Here is a 12,475-nt window from a genome sequence, read left to right as displayed (position 1 = left end):
AAAACTAAAATTAAAATTGGTACATTGACGACTGCGACATCTGGTGATATTAATATAAACAGCTGACACATATGATGTTATTATAAGGAAATTATGTAAAAACGCAGACAAAAAAATAATAACAACTTATAAAAACGCATGATTCATATTCCCCAACATTTATATGCCTTGTATGTAAAACACAATGAACAAAGATGGTATTTTGGAATTGTTTTTTTACATTTCTTTTCGTGATAGGATTTCCCTCATGACTCGATAGTACAATCGAGATAAAATATCAGCAGTGAGATAAATTCACAAATCTATCGAGACGACGATAACGTATCATCATACCAACAAGTTCAACGATCGTCATCATTATATTTTATGCAAAACTAATATCAATAAATATCTGAAGGTTTTATGTAGTGCAGGTCAACGACATAATTTCTTAAACAATGCTTGAACTCATACAATAGTGCATTGCATGATTGCATCGTGCATTGTGAGAATTTCGCCGTGACTTTTTTTTTGGTCAGCTAACTGGACGTTACAACTTCTAAGAAAATGGTGAAAATACAGTCAATTTTTTTTTATTTTATTTTTATTAACTTAGTTTTACAAACGTTTTTATTGGGAATAGGGAAGCGCTTAACCACAATCTCGCCTGATGTGGAACGCGCTTCCCTAGACCTGTTCACTCTACGCTTGAAGACCCCCATATTGTACTCATCGGGGAACACAGATTCAGGAATTATCAAACTATTTCTGCAACCCCACGTTTAACTGATACTGATTACTGACCTGTGGCCTGGCAGCCAAGTGCACGTGCCATAGCTCCGCGTCGCCCGGCACCTTGGCGGTGCAGGTGAGCTTGTCCTGGCTGGAGCCGAGGAAGTAGCCCCGCTCCACGTTGCGGAGCGCCCAGCGCCCGGAGCTGTCGTCCGATACGCTGTGGACGAAGGAAGCTTGTATTTTTGGCTTTATACTTTAGAACTCAAACACGTAGCTTATAAAAGTGAGATTATTGTAATTCAGAAATAAACAAACAAATTCAAGTAACATTAAACTGAGTACAAAGATATTTATTGCAATTTACCAAAAATGTATTGGAGAGGATTTAAAGTGGTCCAGTAAAGTAGTAATAACAAATTTTAAAATGTTCAAGGCAAGGCTCCTTCCAAGGTTCGTTTTCCATTAATTTGAACAGATATGAATATGTTGTATCGCCAAAATATAAATTCCACGAAATGAAAACTTTTTTAAACATGTCAGTTAAATATAATAGCACTATTACAGGCCGCAGCTGGAAGCTCACATCAAGCGCATAAAAGCTAATTACGAGCTACGACGTACGAAACTGTCTCTGAATATAGACCGAGCACTAAACACTACATTAAACTGCATTCCCTGGAAACGTGACCTAATTCTTATTAACTAGAAATGTCACTTCAGCGAACATCTTTTATATGCACGTTTGCAGATGCATGACAGCATAGATATGCTGTCATCATCAGAAAACTATCTTGCTTCAAAGTGATTAATTACACCTCACACACGTCAGAGCTGCTCTCTGAAAGGGGTTGTTTCCTTTCCTTTTGCTCATTACACTTTGTGGCGTCTGCTTAAACGTCAACAGTACTTTAGCATTATAATCCTACAGACGGCAAACGTGAAGCCGGATTCATAAATGGTATGGAAAAGGGCAAAATGCGAGATGGCAAGCAAAAAGAAATGTAAAAAATGATAAATACAGTCTCTGAAAATAGGTGTGTGAATAATGGCGGGGAATTTTAAAATCCATATTTAACGGTGGCAAATGAAAAGTAACCCTCTGTCAATGTTCTCCTTCTTCTGTTTCTGTGGTCCTGCCGTTATACTACTTCTATTTCAAATAAATTATATAAAATTTGTCTATTTCTCAACGAATGATCCAATTTTGAAAATGCACTAATAGGAAAGTAAATGATCCCTGTACTTGATTGAACTGATCTTTTTGCACTTATGTCAAATATCAGTACCTAAGTAAATAGTGTTTTCTTTCTATACAGCCAGATAAGTTAGCGCCAGAGCAAAGACTACACGCTTAACGAACCGAAGAATCGATCGGCACCGTCTCAGCCGCGGGGCACTGAACCGGTAGTGATCGTCCCCGGATTTCAATTTAATAGTACATTATAGAGTCAAAGGTTTTAGAGATTGCAAAAATAATATTTACCAAGAAATACACAAAATACTGCCTCTAGTTGTAATCTCAAACTCAGAGCTTTATATTCACATAAACTGGTTCCTTATGAATAGCATTTTTAAACATTTTTAATTTTAAACATTTAAAACTACCACTGATTCAAAATAAAACTAGAAGCCTCAACAAAAACCTCGATAATGACGCTTTAATTTCTAGTATATTCCTGTCTACATTACTGCAACTTATAGTCAGGAAGTAGGCGGTAGTAACACCCCCAGAGAGCAAGAAAACCTGTCTCTCGCCGTCTTTCGTCCCATCGGACTGTAACCTCTTATTACTAAATACTATTATGATTAATATAACAGCGATAGAATAGAGAGCATGCTTGTACGTAGACTATATTTTCCTTCCCATATGCACAGTCTCTATGGAGACCGTCATCGTGGTCAGAATTCTAATAGATATTGGAAATGATTTGACTGTGAAGTCTAACTTATAAGTTGTTATTACAATTAAAAATTGGATGAACTTTGTCAGATATAAAATTAATATAACCATTGAGATAATATTAATAATGGAGCAGACACCACGAACAAAATCTGTGCGCCAAGATGGCGGCGCGGGGCGCGCGAATGACGGCTAGACAGTCATAGATTATGCGATGTCACTGACTCACCGCTATAGAGGCGACACTTTGTTTCTTTCTGTCTATTTTATTGGGTGCCACTCCTTACATGCACGTTGACTTGAAATTTTCTTTGTACTTACTTAATATTTATTTCACATATAAACTGACTTTACTACGCGGGGCTAACAATATCTGGCATATAATATAGGATGAGGAGGTTCAATATGGGCTATGGGAAGTTTCATTCCTTACAAATTGAGCCTTTTTTAGAAAAAAAATAAAAGCCGTGTAAAAATTGTGTTTATTTATATTTAGTTCATCATCCTCAGAACATGTTCCCGGCTCAGAAATTGCTTGTATTGTTCCAGTACTATTGTAGCACACCTTCGGCTAAAATAAATACAATAATAATAATGTTAGTGATGGCTAAAATAATATTTTATTTGTTATACAAATCCGTAAAATTTTATTATTATTACTAACATCAATACAAGGAACAGCAGACTTCTTTAGAATACGCCTTCCCGCTTTTGTGGTATATTTATCCTCATCGCGAAAATGCAATGAACAGATGCTAGTTCTATCGGATGGTAACCAGATTTCTTCACTGCGGTTGTTTTGGACAAATTTTACCCATTTTTCCCTTTCTTCACGACCCAGACATGGAAACCTTGAATAGAAAAAATATTAATCTCTGAACTAGCGGTCCGCCCTGGCTTCGCCCGTGGTACATATTTCGCAATAAAAAGTAGCCTATGTTTTTTCTCAGGGTCTAAAGATTGTCTGTGCCAAATTTCATCAAAATCGGTCCAATAGCTGTTTATGAGCCTATTTATTACAATCAAACAAACAAACAAAATTTTTCCTCTTTATAATATTAGTGCAGATAAATAAATATTAATTCAATTATACGTTCAAGTCAGTAGCTTATACAATATCAATTAAAATTGATTAAAATCAATTAACAAAAAAAAATTGGTGATTAAGTTATTGATTTTCATATTTCATGATTTCACCTTTTTTCAATTAACAACCAGTCTATGCTTTTCTAAATATGTAAAATTATTATTTTATACTATAAAAATATACGCCAGCAAATATTACTAACAACACTTATTTCATGCCCAATGTCATATCTTAAATTTTTAATCTATGACAAATGACGCAAAATGTCGCCCGCCAAAAATTTTGTTCTAACTAAGTTTTAAAAATTATTATCTAATTACTTACTAATTGAAAAGTTATTCCTTTGCACTTTTCCGTATTATTTGTATTATTTGTGCAATATCGTAACACACACGTAGGCATATTTGATGCGTTTCACTTTAAAACAAATAAAAAATGAGCGTGACGTTCGCGCCAATGAGCGAGCAAGCGACTGAGTGCAGTTACGCCACATGACGTATGTTGAGTGGAACATAAGTGGTGTAGGCGGTATCGACTCCATATTAATATTATCTCAATGAATATAACACACATTTTATCATCAAAAAAAATTTTCTGAAATAATATACGCCGAGGCATTCTATGATAAATAAAATAAACTACAGCCATTACAAATATTAAGAGTCCTAATACAAAATTGCGCTGGACGAAAGCTAGTATTTTTACGTTTTAACGCGATCATCGTGTAGTCGAGTAGCAAAGGCTGAAAGCGCTCAAAGTGGAAACATTATAGGACCTTATTATCTCGGTATCGTCTACTCCACCAATTCTAATCTAGTATCGTGGGCTTCCCGACTACTACGCGCGGGAAAAACGTACTTTTGTAATTTTGTGTCTGACGGAGCAGCGCAACACGTCCTACTCTCTAAAGCGCGGAGCGCGGTCTGCCGTAACAGCGTTTGCGCTCCCGTATATAATCGAAAATTCTAGAGAACTTTAAAATATTCCATTACTTTCATAAATCATATAATATGTATTTTTTTTATTGCAAATTTTTAAGCATAAATCTATCATTTAATGTGTATTTTTTATTTATTGCACGCCTCATAAGCGAAGCGTTGAGGTGGGTACTACTGTCACTTCGCGCAAAACATCTGATTTTTCAAACTTAAAATGTCTTTATGTATCATACATTGCACTTGTAAGATAATACATACACACACATATTAAGAAAAAACACTATTTTTAACGTTCATGATATTTTTGATGTCATTTTTGTTATTTAAACTAGTTAAAAAACAGTTTAAAAAAGTTCTGTCTTGGACGTCCGTGTGTCTGTATGTGCGGATCCTTTTTCTTGTTAACACGATAGCGACCGAAATACTTTACTAATCGAGTCTTTTTTTTTCTCTTACGCTTGAGTATGCTCAGGAATAGAACCCTTTCATTTTTCAGGGTCTGATTCGATGTGGTTTAATTGTTATTAAATAAACAAAAATAATAATTAATAAATATTTATTAAAAAAAAATTATGAGGCGTGCACTTTTGGATTTTCCAAATTATTTTTTACTCTGTTGTATGTTTTAGAAATTCGACGCCAAATACACATAAAATTTCATCAAAGTAAGGCTATTTTAACTTAGATTTTCTTTGAATTTTTGAATAAAAGTACTTAAATTGCCTCGAGCATATTTTAGGATGTCTCAGTGTCTTTACTGTTGTATATTTTATATGAAAACTTCTTCTTTTAAATTCCGTGTAAACTACAAAGACACGAACGTCCCGCATGGAAAAAATTGAAACACGCCTCAGGTTATTGGCTATTAAACAAACTGGACAATGAATATCAATAAATTGTCTCGAGCATATTTTAGATATTGAATGAATCTTTAATTTAAGATAATAAAACACATTGTTACTAATTTAGTTTTGTTAAACGAAAGAAAAAAAAAAAAGAAAAAAAGAAGATTTTTGTTTAAAGAATTACAGAAACAAGTCAAAATCACTCTAAAATCGATATGGCCTCTTAAACTGTCTTGTATAGAAATAATAAAATAAAAATATCATTATTTCATAACCTCAAATAAAACATACAAAAACGTGGTAGGTAAACGTAACGTAAACGATGGTAGTATATGCTCAAAAACACATGTACATAAAAATACCAAACGCACAAAACAACCCCTCATTGTGAGCATTCCTAATCAACACATAAGGGCATCCCTTCGCCATGCACATTCAAATTCTGTCCTACCCTTGTCATTTGCATTATATGTATTTAGATCGTTGACCTGTTTTCAAAAGGACTTGTGTTTCTTTGCATCTATAATTTGTATTAGCCTTGTCTTCTAACGTATCTATAAATGGAATGTTTCTTGTTTTAGTGTATTCAACAATGTTTGTACCAAGTGGATAATAACAAACATTATCAAAATTTTCAAAGAACTGTCGCATTTAATCATTTTTATTACACCTTTGAAACGTTTAATATCAAATTTAAACTTCATGAACTCAAATTCACATTAAATATTAAACCAACTTGAATGCATTGTGATGTTTACTTTTGAGTAAGTTAAAACAGCAACAGTTAAGAAGACAATACAAAGTATTTATTTAACACTTCGAGTATCTTATAATTTTGGGAACACCTGACTCAAGTCACTCAAGTGAGTCAGCGGAAGTGCGTCAAACGGGTCGATAAGTAAGCACAAAGCAAAGTTTATGTTTGTATGTTTGTCTGCGTGTACTTGAGGACAATCGAATTGTCTTGTATTGTATGCGATTGTTGTATTAACGTTGCGTGGTGTGTTTGTAAACATTGTTTATTTCTAAGTATTGAGAATTGAGATGAACTACAGGTAAATTAGCTTGGAGAAATTTTTGCATAATATGTAGTGGTCAGTGGCGTGCATTCCATAAAGACATAAAGACACTGCCTACCCTACCATTTACCAAACTCTGATCAATATTTAATATCATAAATGAAATTTACAGCGTCATTAAATTTTATTAATTGCGCAATGTAGTTATGAAATAAAAATATATTTCAAATATATTTTAGATCCATCTATCGGTATTTTGGTAGCATTATTATCTAATTTCTTTAACACCGGCTCGGCTCAAGTCACTATTCATGCGCTGCACTAGCGCCGCCACAGGACCCAGTACGTCACGGGACGGCAAAGACACAAACTATCCGTGTCTAAGTTTTTATATGTGTGCTCTGCGTGTCTACGCATATTTTATATGTGTGCGTGCCTATAAACACGGCACACTGATGTAATAAAACCACGCACACAAACACACAAGGTAGGCAGTGTCTTTTTACGAAGATATACGAATTAGGTACGAACCGAATTCGGAACTACATCGAAAGTCGAAACTGAAGTTGAATATGCGACCAATTTAAGAAGTGTGATAATGTATACAATTTTGTAGCGGTAAAGACCATCTGCAAATAGTATCATTATTCGTTTGTTTTGTTTTGGAAATAACAAACGTTTACTTTGAGGTTAAATTTGTTTTTTGAGAAAATTAATAATGTTTACTACGACAATTTGCAAGTGAAGTGTTTTGAGAGTAACTAAATAGATTATGTATATCATCAGTGTATTTTGTAAGATAATAAGGCATACCTACCTAATTTAACGAAAAATTCTTATTTTTGTTTTATGAATAAACTTTTAACAAACAGAGAGTGATAGGAAAAAGGCCGATCTATAAATGGATCTATACCGGAATTTGTAATACACAAAGGTAAAGTTAATCATTAATTACATAATATAGAATACTAGTTAGGAATTAGGATATCATACCTACTTTGACAATTATTTTATAGATAACTAGCGGTCCGCCCCGGCTTCGCCCGTGGTAGGTACATAATATTTACGTTTTCTCTACATAAAAACCATCCTCGTACTTCAAGGAATATAATAAAAAAAGAATGATCGAAATCGGTTCAGCCGTTCTCGAGTTATGCGCTTACCAACACATTTTGCGATTCATTTTTATATATAAGACTAGCGGTCCGCCCCGGCTTCGCCCGTGGTACATAATATTTACGTTTTCTCTACATAAGAACCATCCTCGTACTTCAAGGAATATAATAAAAAAAGAATTATCGAAATCGGTTCAGCCGTTCTCGAGTTATGCGCTTACCAACACATCTTGCAATTCATTTTTATATATAAGATAAGATATGACCTATGTTCGTGATATGTTTTCCATTATTTTGCGGAAATACTATGTATCTCCAATCAAATATCAGTACTGCAATATGAAATATTAGTTTTTATGACTTATTATCATTGCAATATTTCTGCCTACCCTGTCCAAAAACTCTGTGCACGCCCCTGGTAGTGGTGTGTATATTACTCAGATCTTAGAGCGCGTTTCCACTATATCGTTCTGGCCTATACAACAATGTTTCGATATCCTAACATTACTATTAAATTTTATACTTATTCCTAGCAACACTTTTGTTTTCAATAAAAACAAGTTTTTATTTGAAAGAAAATGGTTTTGACTTTATAAAAAAAAATATATCATTCAATTTTACGTCCTTGAGCAAACGACAAGGCGACTACCGTGAAACAATAAAATATCGTGTCCATAATAATTTGTTTCATAATTAATATTTGACCATAATAATTACGAAACAAAACAAATAAATAAATCGTCACTTGATAGTGGAAAGTGGAAACACGCACAAAACCAGAATAAACCAGTTTACGCTGTCCGCAGGTGCCACGTGCAGTCGTTTGGTACCGTTCGCGCGTTAGAACATAAAGCACATTTCATTCAAAAATTATAATTATTATGTACGTAGTTTAATTGATAAATTTTGTATTTGTTGATTGTTGTTATTATTTGTTATTATTGTTATAATATTTGTTGAAGTGAATTACATGTCCCGCAGCCGGAGGCCCCAAATGAAAACTCAGATGTACTTAAAAACTACATTTAATAGCTAAAATGAGACTTTTACACCCATGTCTGCACGATGCAGACCGGAGTTAAAGAATGAATTTATACAGTTTAATAATTATAAAGACGTAAGCTTGGATGCTAACTAAGGGAAATCGCATCCACATTCTATTCCCGTGCGAACGGCGTATTCAGCAGTTTTGTATGAAGGCAGGGCCATAACTAGTGTTTAATTTGTGTGTAAGTGTTGTAACTTTATATTGTTAATTCAATATGGCTCCAGTGTTAAAACATGGTCGAGGCAAGCCTTTGACTTCTCAAACTAAAGAATTAAACTTTAAATGTCGTTTCTTTTTCAGGTTAGTAAATTTTTCATTTTAGTAACATTGTTACTGTAAAAGTTATATGTATGTTAAATGTGCAAATATTAAAATAAAGTCTCATCTTTTTCAGAGGAGAAACACATATAGTTTAATTTAAAATCCCTTATATATACAGGGTTACTTGTAAAACACCGGCAACCTCGCAGGACAAGATAGCTAACATCATAAGTAACAACATTTCGACTTTTGATAATATTTATTTTTGTATGAAAATAAAATCTAACAAATTATAATTTGTTAGATTTTATTTTCATACAAAAATAAATATTCATTTAATTTTCCGTCTGAATATTATAAACTCTACGCCTCCCAAAAATTACGTAAACAAAAAGCGAACGAGAGGGGGAAGGGGGCGTCGCGTCGTCCATCCGATAATTAATAGAACATAGACTTACAAATGTAAGGAGAGTACAATAAAAGTTTAAAAAATCATTTAAAAATAATTTATTGCGTTATGCCAAAAGTCGTAGAACAAATGTTGTTACTTATGATGTTAGCTATCTTGTCCTGCGAGGTTGCTGGTGTTTTACAAGTAACCCTGTATAAAATAAAAACTAAAAATAAAATGTTGTTTTATTTTATTTGCTGACCATACACTACTACAAACGCAAAAATTTCTCCAAGCTAATTTACCTGTAATGCCTTATCGAATAATTGTTGTTGTTGTCCTTATCGAAACACTGCAAAAGATTTGAATTTAAAAATGTTAAATTTTGAGTTTTTTGAAATCATCGTTTGCTTGCACTTGTTATTCAGGGAAGCCTTTAAGAAAACGCTTAAGATCTTCAAAAATAATCTTACATTTTTAAGCTACCTTTTTAAGTAATTAATCGCAGTTTAATTTTATAATCAGTATTTGTTTAGACAAACGATTTTTATATCCTTTGTCAAGCCGTATCGTCAGCAGCTGCAGAAAATTAATTGGATCGGTTGGATCCCTATATACCTACTTAGTAATTAAACTCAACATGTCATACAAACATAGATACCTAATTGGTCAGAAAAACATGTAAACTTCACCCTCACCCTCCCTACATTGATTGGGTAAAAGAAAAACATATTTTTAATTATAGCATCAAAGCGAAATTCGTAAAACAAGTGCGTCATCGATTAGTATTCTTCCAATGTCTGAGATTTATTCCCTGCATCCTGGGTCGGACGATTTATTCGCGACGAGTATATTTTGGCGACACTTTTTACATTCATTTGCTTAATTCTGTCATTGATATTTTAGGAAAGCACTTTCTTATGAGTCGTAAATCCTTAGTTATTTTTAAAAGGCAGCGTATGTGAACTGAGTTCAGTACTTACAATATTGTAAATTGAAAATTCTAAAGTTATGTGGGACCGATTTTCACTAATATCAATTAGGAATAGATTAAACTTTAGGGAGTTGTACAATTGTGTGGAAAACTTTTCTAGTGATATTAAAATTTTAATTTTTTCCACTGTTATCACAATAACAGCGTTATGTAAGTGTTTTATTTAATCTCTTTAATCAAATATTCACCTGATCTGGAACTTGCTGCCAGCCTCCTTCTCCTCCGACTCGCAGGTCACATTTCCGAACGAATCCACGGCCAGGTATTTGTCCAGGTGGGAGCGGAGGTAGATCATACCTGGGGAAGAGTTATTATTTATTTGGTATGTTCGTAAATATTTGTAAGAATAAGGTAACCAGGAGATCTATGATGATGATGATATATCTATCTATCCTTTTTCCCCCCGGACCTCGATACGGAATAGACGTGCCTCAGATTATTGCCAGTTTGTTTAAAATATTAAATTAAACATTTTAGGTTAAAAAATCCAAGTGAAAAAATAGGAGTGCATAAGTTGTGAGAAGTTATTCGGGCTATCGTCATTAACCTCCTTCTAGCCTGTGCGCCTGGTACCCGGCCGCCACGGTACGTGTTAAACTCCGCCCAATACCCCGCCCATCTGCTGCCTGCGCGTGCGCCGCCCTTGCCGAAGCGAGCCAATCAAGCCCGCCCCGCTGCTTACTGTGTTACCAGTGGTTAGTGATAATTATCCAATAACTTTCTTTGAATGCTGTGCGCCTGGTATCGTGAGAACTTAGTCGGTGAAGTTAACGTTAGTTTATCTATACTAATTGTTTTTGGTACCGAAAATCGAATTATGCAACGTACACCGCCAAAATCATCGGAGGGCGCTTCAAGCGCTTCATCTGTTCCGAGGTCGAAGCGCCAACGGCCAAGCAACTCACCCATACAATATACCGACAAACAGGATGAAATTTTAGCCATGGTCTCGCAGGTTCTATCAGAGATTGCTGAATTGCGCAAGTCAAATTCTGAAATGAAGACTTCTTTAGAGTTTTTGTCACAGCAGTATGATGAATTGTCCGGTAAAATAAAGACCTTGCAAGAGGAAAAGAAATCGGACCGTACTCATATAAAACTACTTGAAACCAAAATTGAAAGCCTTCAACGGAACGCACGGTTGACTTGCGTGGAAATTCGTAACGTTCCCGCTAGCGATAACGAGAAAAAACCCGACTTGCTTCGCATGGTTCAGAGTTTGAACGACAACTTACAATTCAAAATTGAATCTAGCCAAATACGTGATGTGTATCGTTCGAAATCTAAAACTGAGAATAAACCCATCACTCTCGAATTCAACAACATAATAATCCGTGATCAATTTCTTATGACAGTAAAAAAATACAACAATAGTAATGTGAACAATAGAATAAACTCGTCCTTACTTGGAATACCTGGACCAAAAACTCAGGTATATATTTCGGAAAGTCTGATCCCCCAAACTAAACGATTATACATGAAAACCAAAGAAATGGCTAAACAGATTCACTTCAAGTACTGCTGGACTTCACACGGAAATATTTATTTAAGAAAAAATGATGGATGTCCTCTTATCCGCATAAACACCGACGAAGACTTGGTTAAATTTAAAGCCGATTGACTATATTCTTATATAAACTTTTTAATTCTACTGCAACTATCTATATTAAAACCTAAAATTATGCCACAACCTCGTTACTTTAGAAAGATATTTTTAATGATTGTATTTGCATTATTAATATTGTATAACGTATCTTCATTTTTATTATTTAGCATTAACTATATGAAATGTATAATTATGTCTAGTAAATATTTTATGTTATTTGAAATTATTAATGTACTAATTTTAATATTAAGTATTTTGTATAATCTTTCTAAAAATGCCATTTTATATACACATAACACGTTACACTTTACAATTATAATTCACATCAATTTAACAACATATTCACAAAATATACAGGTGCGTGGTTTGTTCTCATTAATTAAAATTATTATAATGAACTATCACACAGTGATTTTTTATACTTTTTATCTATTTAATCATGCAGATCTTGTCATCATGTCTTTATTTTTAATTTATATAATGCGTAACACTATATTTTTTATTGCAAACTATATGAATTACGTCCTGAATGAGTGGTCTTCTGATTTGGTTTCTTT

At 33.8% G+C, this 12,475-nt stretch overlaps 1 protein-coding gene across 1 annotated transcript in view; it reads right to left on the bottom strand.

Annotated features, from left to right (window-relative positions):
* Nucleotides 1–12,475, bottom strand: part of sn (fascin domain-containing protein singed) — a 62,752-nt gene that overhangs the window by 10,219 nt on the left and 40,058 nt on the right. The window contains exons 3-4 of the mRNA XM_090104235.1: nucleotides 10,501–10,609; nucleotides 784–931 (exon numbers count right to left, since the gene is read on the bottom strand). Of these exons, the coding sequence (XP_089960361.1) occupies nucleotides 784–931; nucleotides 10,501–10,609 (257 nt within the window). The remainder of the gene's footprint in view (nucleotides 1–783; nucleotides 932–10,500; nucleotides 10,610–12,475) is intronic.

Source organism: Colias eurytheme, chromosome 8, assembly GCF_061535395.1.
Source record: "Colias eurytheme isolate Ceu_HAF_F1 chromosome 8, ilColEury1 Martin Lab GWU primary, whole genome shotgun sequence".
In the NCBI taxonomy this organism is placed as follows: domain Eukaryota; kingdom Metazoa; phylum Arthropoda; class Insecta; order Lepidoptera; family Pieridae; genus Colias; species Colias eurytheme.
This window is presented reverse-complemented; position numbering and strand designations above follow the sequence as displayed.